We start from the raw sequence: 17,720 nt of genomic DNA, 5'->3' as shown, positions 1-17,720 counted from the left end.
AAAGTTATACAAAAAGTTTCATCCCTTAGAAAACATAAGTATTTGACATACGATCAAAGGAAAATGTCCACATAGTAGTAACCAACATCGTTCTGGCGTTTTAAAAAAACAAACACTGCATTGCTTAGTAGCAAATAATCACGGTAGCGCAATCCGATCATGCTGCGTTTCACAATTATTATTATTACTTGGTAGTGATTATTAATAAAGCACAAAAAGTAAATTCGTTGAATTGTTCTGAAATGCAAGTAAATTTCAATTTAGTTTCATAGTAAGCGAATGATTCCGGTCGGAAGCAAATGCTCGACACCTGATAGGTCAAATTGCTAATCAGCCAATCAAAATACTCGGTGATGCCAATGTGTTCAAATTACCAACATGGAGAAAATTTGCCGATGTTCCAGCGCGATCTTTTACCTCTGGTTTTGATGGGAAGACGGCACGTTTTTTGTTTTTTTTAAATCAAAAAAAAAATAGTTGTTTTCGATGATAAACTGGCCATTTGAAGACTAATTTAACATTTTTACAGTTCATTATCGGAGCGAAGCTTTACACATTCACGCTAACCACAATAAACATCGTACTCTTGAATAAGCGTCAATGTCTACGGTAAAATTCGTAAGATTGTGGGTCAGGAGTGAGTGTTGTTTTAACTTGGGTATTGTGTTTTACATTTCAACAGGAAATTTTTGCGTGGTTTTAATTTCGCGCTTTTGGACTCACCGTGAAATTAAAACCTCGTGAATGATTTCTACTTCTACAGTTATTGCAATGGATATCCGAAAGCCCGTAACCTAATGTTATTGACATTGTTTACTGTCTTTCATCGTCATGTCCCAGTGTTACCGATGGTTCATGGACCTCCATGGATGGTTAGACCATGGTTAGGGGGACTGTGGTTAGACATAGACAAACTACGTAACGATAATGCTGTTTGTAAACCAACAAGCTTTGTAGATTGAATAAACATCTAGGGGATTTACATTTTCGTTTACTCAAACTGTGATTGACAGGCATTTTGCATACATTAGCCACCATTTTAAACTCGTGATTTTCACTGGTCGCGGCACGTTTCGACCGAAAATAACAACATTTATACATCAAAAGCCCAACCAGATGAGTGTAATCGCTAGCGAACATATTCATGCCCCTGTGAATATGTATTTGGAACCGCAGCTTGATCTCCAAACATCGTAAATGGCATATTTCACAGAGCTCCCGCCACGATGTTAGCTGCATGGTTCGGATTAGCATACTAATACGGTGGCCATCTTGAACCTTATTTATAGTATCGGTTCTCCTTTAATGTAAATAGATACTCGTCCGACGTAGTGGCTCGGCGGGTGGACCAAATGTGGCAAATTTATTTCTAATGTCATCACTGCAACGGATTATTCAGTATTTTCATCCAGTTTAGATATCTGATATTATCTAAATGAATAAATAAAAAAATAAATACAGCAATGTACATACTGCCACAATACCAAGTAGGTCGTTTATTAACAATTGTTTCTATGTAACAAATACTGCCTTGTATACATGCTTCGACCCAAATGCCCTCGTGGTACTTGCTCGCTAATAAAAAGTCTTCTCAAATAGCTGATTTCCGACGAATAGTTATATTGGGAGAAATAAACACTAGTACCATTACGTGATCAATGCCACACTACAACGCCACTGATTCTAAGACTCGCATTAGTTAGTTGTACGTAGTCATAATGAACTCTTTTCTCCACGTCCAGATCACGCACGTGTATAGGTGATAAAGGTATAATACCCGCCATGAGTAACAAACAATGTACATTACAAGCATTGTATACGTTGCATAGGTCCGTAATAATATTTTGGGTACACAGTGTCCAGCGAATGATACTGATTGATTGATGGATTGATTGAGTGATTGATTACGTAAGACTGACTGCTTTAAATTTTTCTATCGTCACTAATCTTGAGCAAAGTCTATAAAATGTCTTGAGGACAGAAATCGAACTATTCCAAGTCTGAGTGGAATATGTGAATATGGACATTTGTTAGGACATATCGGAGTATCAATAACTAATATTACCTGCTTCAATTGAGTCAACACCGCTTAATGACAAATCTTAAATTGTGTAACTAAAACGTAATTAGTATTTTCGATGCCAGTGTTTTGTTTTGTTTTGTTTTTTCAACTTCACGCACGGCACATGTTGTGTAACAAGCATTCCCACAATAAGCATGTACACAAAACAAACACGTTTTTCCGAACTTATCAATAAATATGTAAATACGTAGCATATAATAAATACCGCGAAAAACAGTTACCAGTAGACAGTTATTCTAGTATGAACTACATGGTAGACATATTCCTCACAAATGGAATAATTTCAGCTACTGCGCAAATACCAAATTGAAAAACACTGCTAAATATAATTATATATACCACTCCAACATAGGTGATAATGGGGTCGCTGTTGTGATTTTATCATGTGGAACGAATGTTCAAAATGTTATGTTCTGTACCGTAAACTTATGTATACGTCACAGCTACTTCAGAGCAAGGAATTCAAGTCAAGACTGTTTCAATATATATTTGTTTAATTTATATAAATTGTTTTTTTTTTATGTGGGATGTTTGAATTTTTCGACTTCATAATGAAGATTTAATAAAAACAATAATAAAAAATACATAGTATAAAGTACATGATCCAATTATGTACACAATATTTGTTTTGTGAGACTTAATTATAACTTAAAACATGTTTTGCTAAAAGGCACACAAATTTGAAATTATGACAAATATACAGTAAACACGATGAGACTATATTTTAATGATCTATCTGTAGTTCCTGTGCTACTCTGTGAAGTTCACAATATAACCACGTTACATTAGTGCAATATATTCTTCGTGCTTATTGACACGCTCGTTCACTGGTGTTATTTAAATACCGTTTACTGAACTCCGTCATTTGATTTCCATATATACTTAGTTTGATCACAAACAAAAACAAGACTTATTTCTAATTGTTAATAACCCGCACCAAATAACACGTAAATTACATTAGTTCTTCTTATCATTACCTACAAATATAGTTTAAAATAGACGTCCAGTCGTGTACCATCCATCATATTTGGTCGGAAATAACAAAAACATTCAGTTTACCATGAAACATTTGTAATTTTGGTAAGTTTGTAAGCAAGTGTTATTTGCTTGCTTTCATGGGAGAGTATTTTCTTCCGCCAGGAAGCAAAGATGATTACAATTGTTATTGTTCATAGCGTGTTCTCCAGCATGGATTCGTCAACTGTTGTTGTCATGTCTGATCCGTTCCTCATTAATTTCATCCCCTGAGTGGTACTGTACATGCCGCTCAGAGTTGCTGGTCGTTGAGAATCGACCCGTTCACCTGGCGCCCATTTGAAACACGGTAGCCACCGCAGAGCCTTCCTGAAGCCGCGCCGGAATCTGTAAGAGAATAAATGCATTTCACTTATTCAAGAACCTACTAAAAACGTCACTGCCATGTCAAATATCATTTTTACTAAGTAAGTCGTTATATCCGCCTAGTTGTCTGAATACGTTAATGACGCCATGCGTCAGTAAATCCGCCAATTTGCTTAATAGTTAAATAACAACTTGATAGGTAAATTCTTACGTTCGGAGTATTGCGAAAATCGGATAAAAAGTAAAGCAACTTCTTTTAAAATATGATGACCATGTGCGTTGTAGAACGACTCCGAGAATGCATTTTTTTTTGTTAAACTAAAACGCAAATAAGTTAGTCTGTGACATGTTTAGTGTTCCTCTAAGGCATTTTTTTTTCTTTTTTCTTTCAAATGCACTTCGGTCTTCTAGATTAGAGTGACACCGTTCAATTCCGTATCTGTTCACACAAACATTCTCGCTGTTGCAGACTTGGGTACATGGCGTTCTGTGATGTTATTGGTCGGAGCGAGGAGTACTCAACCTCGAAATAAAATTCTGATCTGATACCACGGTACACGATTATGAACATTGTACACGTAGTTATATTAGTTATATGAGTCGGCGTAAATTTGATGAACTGGTCACGTGAGCGGCATGTGATTGAATATATGAATACTAACGTCTAAGTATCTACAATAAATGACGGACACTTCGGAGTGGCTGCAGCACACTAAGTGTGCATGTGAACATTGAGTATGATGTAAGGAATGTGCAGAAACAAAATGAACTCATAGTAACACACTGAATCATTATATCTCGTATTGAATAATATCGCCATTGATTGCGCCATACTTATAATATATTAAATGAAAATGATTCGTTGTAACTTAACTTATTGATTATAGATCACTAAATCGAATTCATCTGTGTTATCGAAAAAGCCATTTTGAAGCTCAGAGGCGTTATAATAAATAATATAAACTATGCTAGGATTTAGCCGCTGGTAGCACAATACAAAAACCCACACTCCCTCGCCTAACTGTCTACATTATCAAATTGATATGTTTGCACCACCAACGCCATGATGTGTGAAGTCTTCGGTTGTTATGCATGCATGCATTACGTAATGTTAATACGAATCCAGAGGCATAAGGCGGTTTCTGATTGGTTGGTAGCATGCGCAAACATTGAGGATTTACATGTCACAAGCAATGGTTTCAGGCCAAAAAAACGCATTCAATATTTAGGCTATTTTACAAGAAAACAAGTCGTGCTAGGAAGTTGAATGACAAGGAGTGTGATTTATGGATGGAATGTGCTTGAATAACATATATACTAACTTATATGAACTAATTTCCACACATAACTCTTTAAGGCCAAGCAGTTCTTTGAATCTACTACTTCCCCAAAAGCTATTTCACTAATGCCATAATCACTTTAAAACGAGCAGACAACCGGTTAGTGAATAGCATTTCAGACACAGAACTGAAACCTCGTGCTCTAAATTTTTTTTAATATAATGGTTTCAAACAATGGCCATGCAATTCAGTCACATTCCTTAAGGGGGAGTAACAGTGGGACAAAAACGACCAACCAGAAACGAGCTTTGCTTTCACACTCGTGACATCATCTTACTTTTGGTTGCGAACGCGTCATGTATTCGGTTTTTGTATGTCACTATCGTGTATCCCAACGATTTGTTCCATTCGCCGAAGTATAGTGCACACACGGAAGCCACTGGAAAACTTTCTTGAATCCTGTTCTAAAGCTATAAATGAATGGAGTGAAGCCTTTAAATGGTGAAAGTTTATTATAAAGACAGAGTTGTTTACTGTGAGAAGTAGGGATTTAGACATAGTAATGACGGACATTTCACCGGAAACACGGCCAACATTGATTGTCCTGGGCAAGAATAAAGCGATTGTATGAAAAACTGTCTTCCTCTTGAACCAAAACAAGTCTTTCAATGTATTCTGAGTTTGTGCCGCGCATGATATTCATTATGTTGTAGTCGTTAATGACGTCGATAATTTCCACAACCTGTCGCAATTAAACCTTTAAACACATAGCTCCATATAATAGAGGTAACGACATCGCTTAAATATCAGAAGAAATATGATGTGGGTGACAACTTACCTATCGTTCAGCCAACAGTAGATGAACGGATTGTACATTGAATTGCTCATTCCCAACCAAAACACAGCCATGTAAATCTCACGGGCATTAGAATGACTGTACAATACATCGCTGTAGCTTCGTCCCAGTAAGAAGTAGATATGAACCGGAAGCCAGCAGATGGCAAAGAGAACAACGACTAGAATCATCATTTTCACAACCTGTATTCAAAAAAAGCTAAACGTCATTACATATTGTACATTATTATTTGGCTTACACACATATTATAATGCTTTATTTAAAATAAAAAATTATGAATCCAAAAAAATACCTGAATGAATAAATTAAGATAATGCACAAACAACAATCTGGTCCATTGCTACATCAAGTAGGATCTTCATTTTATATAACGTGTGAGCATCGCAGTTATAACTTGGATTTTTATAAGTGTTCCCTAAAATCACATTTTATCTGCATAAAGTGTCGAGTATATCCACACGACTACTAACAAACACTACACCAAAAATATTCTGGTAGCACACTCTGAGAGTGTTAAGAGACGAATTAAAAAAAATAAATACCAAAGCTGACAACTGCCGGGACAAAATGTTTTATCTCACTACGCTGGTCGCCAGACTTACACAGTAATAAATTCGCACGTACCCTAAACTGACGTCTCTAGTGGTCAATATCTACGCCATCCCCTGGATTACTAGTAATTTCATTACCTCCAGGGAATTAAACTCATCAAGTAGTTCTACATTTTGTCAGCACAACTGTACTGCCAGAATACGATGTATTATGTCCAGAGAATCATATCAATTAACAATATTCTTAATGGTGTAAACGATGCCCTGCTCATAAATACGAATAAGTTTGCGTACGCCCTAAATGAGGGCGCCGTGGTCAGCATAACTTAAGTTGTTGATAATGCAGGCGTGAAGATGACAACTGCAGAACTAATCTAATGCATGTAATAAAATGATAAAACCCAAAGGGAGTTACTGATTTTTTCCATATTAATGTTGGGCTGCAGCAGGGTTCTGTTATTTCACCTTTACTGTTTTGCTTTTACATAAATGACCTTAAGAGTGCCTTCCAACAAGGACGGGAATCAGTTGTGTTTATAAATACTTTAAAACTTTTTTATTTGTTATATGCGGATGATTTTGTGTTGTTCAGCAGCACACCTGTTGGATTACAAAGATTACTTAATAACTTAGTGGATTATTGTCTAAAATGGAGACTGAATATTAATCTGAAAAAATCAAAAATAATTGTTTTCCGAAAAGGGGGTCGTCTGAAAAAATATGAAAAATGGTTTCTGAGGGGTAAAGAAATTGAAATTGTAGCAAAATATAATTATTTAGGCATAGTTTTTTCGAGTTCGGGAAAATGGTTTCAAACACAGAAAGATATCTCGGCGCGAGCTAGAAAAGCACTATTTTGTTTGGAAAAAAACATTATGGGGTTGGGGGGGGGGACTGCAGCCTGATCTTGCATGCAAAGTATTTGACTGTAAAGTATTGCCAATTTTGTTATATGGTAGTTGTGTGTGGGGAATGCGGGGTGTAATAGCTGACATAGAAAAAGTACAAAATAAGTTTTGTAAATTTCTATTGAGAGTTAGTTTCAACGCTTCCAATGCTGCAGTAAGGGGTGAATTAGGGAGACACTCAGTTAGAGTCTATGTTAATATTGAAATGGTCAGATTTTGGCTGAAACTGATTCAAGAGGACGGCTCAACCATTTTAAAGGAATGTTATAATTATCTATACCATAGAGCAGAAGGGGGTCTAGGTGTTGAGCTTTAGAGGTAAAACATATTTTATGTACATCAGGTTATGGACATGTATGGTATGAACAAAGAATTGATAATAGCGAGATGTTCTTCAGTGAATTTAAAAGAAGATGTTTTGATATATCTAGACAGAATTGGTGTGCAGAAATTAATAAAAATGTAAAGCTTCAAACATATTGCATGTTTAAACAAGATTTAATACATGAAAGATATCTTACTGCTATTTCGTTGGCTACTCCTATCTATTCATGTGCTATAACTAGACTTAGAATTTCCTGTCATCCCCTAAAAATTGAAAATGGTAGAACATTGGGTATTCCACGTGACCAAAGATTATGTCCATTTGGTTGCAGGGTCACAGAGGACGAATATCATTTTACTATGGTTTGTCCAAAATATGAAGCACTTAGACAAAAATTCTTACCAAAATATTATTTTTCACCACCAACCAAGATGAAATTCATTGCATTGCTACAGAGTACTAACTCGTATATTTTACTAAGTTTGGGTAAATATTTGTTTAAGAGTTTTCATTACAGTGAAACTGAAATGGAAGTATGATTTGAAGTATATGTATCTTGTAATTTTAAAGCGATTGTGTGTAATTTAAGTTTTGAAATGTAACAGTACTTTAGGCCGGTGGCCATATAGTGCGGAATAAAGAAAACATATAAAATGATAATATCCCGTCTTACCAAATTCAATTTGATTTTTTTTACTAAAGGGTAACGGCATTTTCGCTAGGATTTGTCTGGGATTATGGAATGTATGGTGCATTTATTGTAATTGCGTTCCTGAATTCCAGTATTAACTTGCGGCAATTGAAATTAACACGGTGTGTCGCTCACAGTCTTCAAATGTTCATAGCAATGAATTAGTTAATATGTTACACACTTCAACATATATCCATTTGGAATGCCTATTTGTGGTGCGAATCCTTTACAGTAACAATATTATATAATGCATTGATCTAATCTGAATGAATTCAATGATATTATCACGTGTCTGCCACATACGCTTGTCATGTTTCCAATGTTCAACGAATTCACTGATGTGATATTATCACGTATACATCACATACATGTAATGTTTCTAATGTCCAACGGATGTACTGGTCTGATAATATCACGTATACATCACATACATATAATGTTTTTAATTTTAAGCGGATGTACTGATCTCATAATATCACATATGCATCACCTACATGTAATGTTTCTAATGTTCAACGGATGTACTGATCTCATAATATCACATATGCATCACATACATGTAATGTTTCTAATGTTCAACGGATGTGCTGGTCTGATAATATCTCGATGACGTGATGGTAAACGAAAGCTCGGTGAAGCGAGAACAAAAGTTCAGTTACTCACGCTTTAAAATAAAATAGTTATGGAAAACGTTTCGAAAGCAATAGCAGACGCCATGAAAATATAATTGATCACTTGAATTTTGCAACACGCGAGAAACTGACTCTTTTACGACGTTGTGTATGTTTTCGTATTTCATAATGATATATTGTTGATTGTGTTTTTCGCACGCAATTGCATATCCTTCGACAGTTATGGTAAATTCTGCAATTTATTTTCCGCCAATAATTCAGAATTCATCATATACAGTAATATTACAATTTCGATTTCGGGCGGATTATGATCGAGTTTAAACATTTGAGTAAACAATCAATGTAATATAGCATAATTGAGAAATTCGCGAAATAGTCGTGAATAGCATCTAAATCTCCTGTAGCGGTTTCTCAACGTCGAGTCCATTGATTTTAATGCAGTGTAAAAAGCAGCTACTACCGTGCTTTACGTTCGTGTTATATTCAATTTAACAGTATACAGTGCAAACAAGCATATTTAACAATACGGACAAATAAATACAAAAGGAAAATATATTTAAGTCAAAAATTAAACAGAAATTTAGGGTGTCGGTGTGTATCATGTGAACTAGCATGTCGTGATTGTTTTCAAGCATTGTAAACAAACACTGAAACGATTTGTCATCGGCTGTGTCAACGCAAATCTATAATCCCGTATGTTTAATCCTCTTATAGAAGGATGAAATCTCATATTACAAATGTGACTTTGTTTCATACATAGATAGTGTTTTAGACATGCCGGTATATTTATACATCTCTGATGTTACAGAAGAACAAATAATTTCAAACAGCGAATAGTATTGCTAAAGACCACCGATAGTCATCCCATAGGTGTATGTTAACGTTTCTTTCTATATCACTAATTCAATACTTTTTAGCTAAATGAAAATATTAAAGGTAGTAATGAGATTTTCGTGTGATCATTAGCTAGTTCAAAAAATGATACACGGTATTGTTTAGGGCGAAAGCAATGATGGTGGTTGATAACATTTATATTGTTATTCTATATATCGTTCTATCACGTGTATTCATTTGTGTCAGGGAATTATAACTACGATTCTCGATTTGTTATGTTATTTCTACAATATACATACCTTTCTTTTTGCCTTTAACTGCTCTCTGTGTCTGTTTGATATCTCCCCAGGTGCATGACTGCCCCATAGTTTAATGCCAACGATACTATAAGACACGCCTTGAGCAATCAATGGTAGGATGTATGTGACCACCATGAAACTGAAGCTGTACCTACATATGTACAAAAGAAAACTGTGTTCAATATGCGAGTGTGTAATACAATACAACATATAGGCATTGGGGTACATGGAACATAGCGAATATTACAATCGCATATTGAACTCTCACGTAACATTAGCGTCTGCCCACTGTGCCATGAACCCAATAATATCACGTGTTTGAATCGGGGGCAATTAATAATCTGGACAATACACGCAATTTCAATTAGCATACGTTTCACAGGTAATCATCTAATATTAATTGATATATACACTGGCAATACTAAACGATCAAAGTAGTATAGTATTGTATATTCTTAATTTAGAGCATACAATCATAGAACATGTACTTTTGCATTTACACTCTGTCAATTTGACTAGTCTTTTATTTGACTATACTTTTAATGAAAACGTTTAACTAACTGTGGAAGCTTACAATAATATCCAACTCTCTGAATATAGTCAACTCATTAGCTTAAAGGTATTGGGAACGATTAGTGCGATTGTACTTTTAAGACTACCCTAGCAAAACTATTTAGATTAATACTAAATTATGTAAATAGAAATAGATGCTTCAAGAAGCTTTTTTATACTTACTCAACAGTGTCGATAAGTCGGTTTAAGGGTGATTAAAAAGACGGGCTCATGTCTCCAATAATAGTGCAAAGTGTTGTGAATAAAACACATTGTTTTAGTGTCATACGTATGATATAATCGCCTCGTCTAGCATATACAGACACATTTTATGATCGCTTTAAATGAAACATTTCGCCGTTTTATAATTATATTTTACATTACAGCTGTGACTCCTTGCATAACTTACAGTATCATGTACAGAGAGAAATAACTCGAAAACATTTTTCAGTAACCTCAGTGCAGTTAACCAAAAATTATACATTTTGTGTGAAATACAATTTTATCAAGCGGGAACAAACTTATTACCGTGTAGGTAATTGCTAGCACGGACTATACGTTTATATATTTCGTATCACTGTTATATCACGAATTGTGTTTTATATTAGACCTATGCACAAATAATAAGGGAATATCTTTCAGTAATTCAAATTACAGTTGTGTTTTACAATTTATCTATCTCCAAATATAAATAAGAGTAAGTATTTGTGATGTAAAAGATAAATTCAAGAATAAATTCAAATTGATTTTTTGGCAGAAATTCGAACCGCGCATTTGAATGTGAACTAAAAATCACCTGTGGACGGAAATAATAAAATGTATTCAAGAATAATAAAAAAATGCACAGATAATATTCAGGTGATTTGACTTTGAATTGTACGGATGCACAAACAGGCATTTTGTAGTCTCAGTGGAAAAAAAAGTTCATCAACAAGTATATTTAAATCACTGTCTTTTCAAAATAATGCTAATCTATCAACAGTATTCCGACCTGCATTTTATAACTCATAATAACACATTATAAGAAGACTTACCAGAAGTACCAATCTCCGTAATTTTCCTGGTCGGGCCATATTGTGGCACAGACTCTTCGTACGTAGATGGGTGTGTCCGTTATCGCAGGAGGAGGACATGCACCAAAGTCGATATTGGTAAATATAAGCCAAGGGAGGGCGATTACGGCTGACACAATCCACACGACAGCGATAATCGTTTTAGCGAGGACCTTAGACATCCTCGGTCTCATGGGGTGAACTATCGCGATATACCTGTCTATACTTATAGCCATTAGAGTGAAAATACTTGAAGCTACTGTCAATGGTGAGATAAATCGCACGATCTTGCAATAAGCATTTCCAAAATACCAATCGTTTCGAAGGACGTACGTGAAAGTGAAGGAGATATTGAAAATCGCGTTTAGGGCATCGGCGAGAGCTAAGTTAACGATGAAATAGTTGGTTACTGTTCTCATACGGCGATGGGCGAGGACGATCCACATAACAATGCAGTTTCCCACCACAGCGGTTACAATCATCGCGCCAAAAAGTAAAGTCCATATAAACGTCTCTATGATCGGCTGCTGGAAATCTTGACATGTTTCGTTCCAGTTGTACTCGTAATCGTATTCTATCGATGGTGCGAGTGTGGAATAAAGAGTGAAATTCAAACTTGCGACGTACGAGGAAGACAATGCCATTGCAGATTAGTGATTCACCGTCGGTGTTCGTTGTTGATGCAGGTTTCTCTAACGTTAATCCGCATCTATGAAAATGTAAAAACATAATTTGTGAGCAGAACGGCAATGGAGTACATGTTTTTATACATGACACACAATGACTGGGTACCGTTTTCACTGATGTATAGGACTGTTGAATACAATGCTCACTTTACTTTGTGGGTAGATTTCGCGCGACAGAATAGGCTTTGTTCTCAATGACATGGCATTGAGTGTATTTGGTAAATCACATACAAAGCTCTGGGCAACTGGATAATTGTTAGATTATTTTTTTAGTTTGTCTATTTATTATTTGGACATTTTTTATTGTTGGCATTAAAATCATAGTTTATGTTTCAATAGAGCTTAACTATTACCTATTTTGAAAAATATTACGACGATGAGAAAAACTATTGGATTAATAAACAAGCAATAAACATGGTGAATGTCATGAAGGGAAATAGAACGCATATTGGAAGTGTACATTTTAGCAGTGACGCCAGACACGTACTGTTGCTATTGTATCATTGCTTTCCAAAAATGGCAGCAATTCTCCAAACGTACTTTGCAAAACACCCATATTTTTAGCTACACCCGAACGGTAACAAGCATTCAGTATATACAAGTTTTAATATCACCCAGCGTGTCACCTACCGCAAGAATGCTCAATGTGCGAATGTCTTTTTAAATTGACATCGTTTTTGACATCACTAATGCAAATGTCCACACGAATTAGACACGGATGACCTGGTAAAGAACCTCAAATAGCGGGTAATAGCGCAGCATCACAGTCCTGGTGCTCGTAAAATGTAAGCTTTCTTTTACGAGTAAGCAATTACAAGTTTGATTCTATGGTCTCCACGGGGGCGGTCGGAGGTCGTACGAATGAACAATGTCTTCGGTAAGCTGCTACACAAATAACAACCCCCCGAGTGTAACAACTAATGACACATCAACATAAAAGTTACGTGCGCCCTCGAAGAATTAGCCATAGCCAAGAGACAGAGTCCTTGTAAGCACACAAATGAACAGCATCAAACGAAAGCAAATGCGGAGTTGTTTTTTCAACTAAGTAAGACATTGTTATTTGTTCAAATGTGAAAAAAGAACATTTCATTTAACCAGAATACAGAATATGCATAAACGCATCATGATACTCAACTAGTATGTTTTATTAAGAACAATTTACAAGACAAAACGTGTTCAATTTTTCCAATGTGGTCAAATGTGCTATTATATCACCGTACAATATGTTAGCACGTGACACATAATTATACTAAATGGTTTTACGCAACAATATATTAACATACTAATTGAAAATATACATATTTTACACTATTAATTATTCGTGACATAATTAAAGAATCTATGTATTTTGTGTGCGTGAATGCTTCTTAAAACATATTTCGCAATATCTATGTTTGCTCAAGTATTTTTGCTATGTTAAAAGTTAAAATCCTTTTGATAATTTCACTGATTCCTGAGATTTTCACATTGCAACAGCTGCATTACATTGTGCTGTACATCAGACGTTTTCAGGAATTATCAAATGTCATTGCCCTCTATGTCATTCATGTATTCAAGTAAATTTGTGTGATGACACAGTTTTTGCTCAAAACCTGGCTGATATCATTTGTTTCCAGAAATGTGATCTTGTCTTACGTTCAATAAATACGGTCAGTATATACGCATATATATATATTGTAAGCCGTTTAATTTTCTCAGCCAGGAAATTTCACGATTTGAGCATTTTATGGCATTTGTGAAGACATTATTTTGCAAAAGTCACTGACAATCCGGTTTGCAGAACCCCCAGAGAAATTTCCACTCCTACAACATTTCGTGATTTTTACATGAATAGACGTTTATCAATTATTGATTAAGGTTTGAACGAACATGACAGATTTAAAAGACATGATACATCTAGTAATTGTTACATGTAGCTTCTGTTAAACGTCTCAAGTGGTTATCCATGTTTTGAAATTATTTAATTATGTCGACACTGCGTATGTCTGCTCGAGATGTATTTTGATTGACACAACATGACACTGAATATTTTTAAATAAGTATCATGATCATATGCCTATATATGGTCATACCCATAAGTGTTACTGGGTTTATAAAGGAACCAAGAACATTCATAAAGATACAACTTGAAAAAAAAAAACGTGTCAACTGGCAAACCCGCGACTAAAGCACAGTATGTTATGCATTTAGATGGAAATGAACGCAGGAAATAGCGGCATTATGTTACAAACCAGCATGTCATTGATTGTAAACATGAACATATAAAAGTGGCGTTATTTTATCACTTATGTCTGTTTTATATTATTTGAAAATTCAAAAATAGATGAGTGACCTTTCATGGCAAACATTATTCTTTCATGGTTTTTGTTTGATTACATTCAAGTTTGAAATCATATTGTGTTTTTTTTGTAAGTGAACTTAAACATTGCTGCAGGTTTAATAGTGGCGTTCACGTACGGTTTAATTAATTGTTCATTTGGAAGACATACTTTTATGTTCATAACTATTTATTTCGGTATGCATTCCCGACATGATAATCAACCCGAGTACATCAAGATATATTGTTCTTGATAACAAGTCAACTGACTATGAGAGGCTGTGTTACTTACTGTTTTCAGCAATCTACACTTTCTGACTTATCTTTAGTATTGTTTTATAACCGATGTGTAAACATATGAGAGTATCTCAAATCTGAGCCCGTGTTTCGTGTAGCGTGAATACTACTAATTACACTGACGCGGACTAAATTGTTCGAATTATAAATGAACATGGTAACACATCATTTGACACGCATTTTATACTCTCCACACAAACTGAGCCTTTAAGACGATGTTAACAGAACTAGTGTTACCGCTTACATTATATACCTAACCATCAGACAGAGTTTGCTATGCTGTGTTGCTCATGATACAATTATGGAATATATCCAACAGCTCTTATTTTGTATCTTTGAGATTGTGTGGTTGTTAGTTTATAAGCCTGCAAGTTCTGACATTCCTCCCAGAATAATACTCATAACAAATTTATTGAATTAGTACTAATTATTTTTTTAGAGAAGATGCGAAGTACGCGCAAATATAGACTAATCGGAAGGAAATGTATCAATTTATTTTTTTCACATAGGTTTAGTGTATCATCGGCGTATCTCGACATACAATGATATGCGCGTGAAAGTAAATGTTACCAGGATATGCTGAACACATTCAGCCATAGTTGTAATCATTTAAATTGCATATATTAATTATATATCTACTATGTTAGCTTCTATTGTTTGTTTTGCGTGATTCTTTGTGTAGTTGCTTCCAATAAATTGTTCATCGCCTCTCAACGTGACAGATACACCCAAGGAAGTACAGATTATAATTATTCTTCTTATGTCTAATATTTACTATCTTTTAAAACCAAACTTGTTATGAGGGCAATTTACTTTACCAAGCGTTGCGTTTTTAGAAGCATAATGGCGTTCGCCGCGTACCTCAACTAAAACATTTCAAATAGTGACAATGATGCATTACGTGTCAGATTTATTTTCGCGTCTCTTGATTTGGTAGGGCTAGTGGCGCAGAAGCGATTTAGAAAGTGATCTGCAATGAACCATTTACCAAGCGCTGGCAGATTCGTGGTACAGTGCACATATTTGATTTACAAGATATGTAACTCGATACATACGTGTGCATATCTCTGAATGTTCACTCAAATAGTATAAGAGTGTTACAGATGAAGAATTTACATGAGATATGTGAAAACTAATGTATTGGATACCTAAACCTAATTTTGTTATCACTAAATCAATTGTAGGTTGAATTGAATATTATAATCACAATCTTAAAATTGAAACCAACAATTTGAAAATAACTCACCTGTCGTAGTTTGACTGATTGTCGTATTAGTAATTCGCTGTGTATAAAACATTTTATTGTGCTGTTATAATGCACCAATTTACAACTTCGCGCCAAAGACTTTATTTTAAGCTTGAATTTTTTTATAACTGAATGTTGAAATGCATATCTCCCATGTTTTACTTTGTCATGGATAGCACATTATTTTGAGCGTTTGTGAAATCTCACGAGATGTTTTGAGGCCACTGCGACACTATGACCTTTGCTTGGTTCCCACAGTAGACATAAAATAGTATATTGAAGATTTGATGTATTGGTTAGAGCATGTCGGCAATAAACATCAATGAAAGTATATACACAGTTTGAACAAATTCAACTTGTCATGTTCTATTACTAACCAAATTAGTATTTTTAGATGCTTCATTTTAAGGGGATGACATAAATGTCGAATCATACGATTAGATTAAAACAGTACACACATATTTGATGCTCTCAATACAAATATAACATATTGACCACTTGAAAATACAGACTAGCTTGGCGGTTATAGAAAGTGGCAAGTTGATTTAGAACATGTGTTTAGGCTTTTTAGAAATTGACTAGGCTTGCAACAATTTTTGCATTACAAACCCATTGCCCAAGTACAACTATTGAATAACAGCATTTAACAGCGTCAATCATGTCTGCAAGTTGTTTTGCATAGAGGATCACATAACAACACAACCCCACCTGTTTTCAATACATTACACATTTGTTGAATTAAGTGATCTTAGGGTTCAATACTGAAATAACGACATAACATTATCCGTGCTCTCTCATTAAAGTCTGTTCAAAGCAGCAGTTGTAAATGAAAACAACATACTGAAAGTTGATTGTTGAACAATCCACAAGAACAAAACAATTAATAAGTATATTTCACAATATAGGCAAATCTATAAAAGTAAGATATATGAACGCCATGGTATACATGAAGTGAAGTGAGGTGATCAGCCACACGCCATGGTACAGTCCTACAGAGAAAGTCACACATCACAAACGACTGACAAACAACGCATTAGTACAAAAACCAGTATGCACCACAGGATGTCGAATGAGTAAGAGAAAGAATAGATGAACCTCATGGTATAAATTAAGTCATGTCAAGTGTTTCGAAACAAATAAGCACATCCACATGTGACACCTGCCATAAAATATTTCCATAATGTCGTCAAGGTGTGATAGTCGCCCTTCATTGAGGCGTATACGATGTAATATTTAGTGTTTTTGAATGTGGCAGTGCATATATTTAGACTTCCAAATCAGAAGGCGTTGTCTATTCAAGAAATGATCTATAGAGATGTTATTAAATACTTTTGGAGTCTTCATTTTGTGACAAAATGTGACAAACCAAATATAACTTACGTGTTAATACACTCACTAACAATATTGAAGACCATTGACCCCCAAACACGTCTTCAGTATAACAGAGCATAATATGGTTGCGAAACTCTACTTTAGACCTCGTAAATCGAAGACTCCTTCCCATTCCGGCTCAAGTGAAGCTTCTACATGACTCGCCAAGCAAGAAGTAATGAGATGCCTGCAGGCTGGCTCATTAAATATTCTAATCTTACCTGTTACATGTCCCATGGGAGAACACGCATACCCTGATCTTGTTTAACGCAACATAGACAGTAGGTCTCCCCAAGCGCTACTTAAAAACATTCGTCGCGTGACGTACATGTCTATCTTTAATCAACCCTGATGTATGCGAACAACGGCGATTGAGCAATCGTGGGAACATTCACA

The 17,720-nt window shown here is 35.2% G+C and overlaps 1 protein-coding gene across 1 annotated transcript; it reads right to left on the bottom strand.

Annotated features, from left to right (window-relative positions):
* Positions 1-2,653: 2,653 nt before the first annotated feature.
* On the bottom strand, positions 2,654-12,048 carry LOC100370462 (neuromedin-K receptor-like). Its single transcript, XM_085494073.1, has 4 exons — positions 11,387-12,048; positions 9,801-9,951; positions 5,543-5,742; positions 2,654-3,445 (listed from the first exon to the last, which is right to left on the bottom strand). Exons 1-4 carry the CDS (start codon positions 12,046-12,048, stop codon positions 3,253-3,255), a joined length of 1,206 nt encoding a protein of 401 aa, XP_085350199.1. The 3' UTR covers positions 2,654-3,252.
* Between the last annotated feature and the right edge of the window lie 5,672 nt (positions 12,049-17,720).

The sequence above is a fragment of the Saccoglossus kowalevskii genome, chromosome 19, assembly GCF_978046115.1.
Source record: "Saccoglossus kowalevskii chromosome 19, keSacKowa6.1, whole genome shotgun sequence".
Lineage (NCBI taxonomy): Eukaryota > Metazoa > Hemichordata > Enteropneusta > Harrimaniidae > Saccoglossus > Saccoglossus kowalevskii.
Note: the sequence above shows the minus strand (reverse complement) of the source record. Positions and strands in the feature narration are given on the sequence as shown.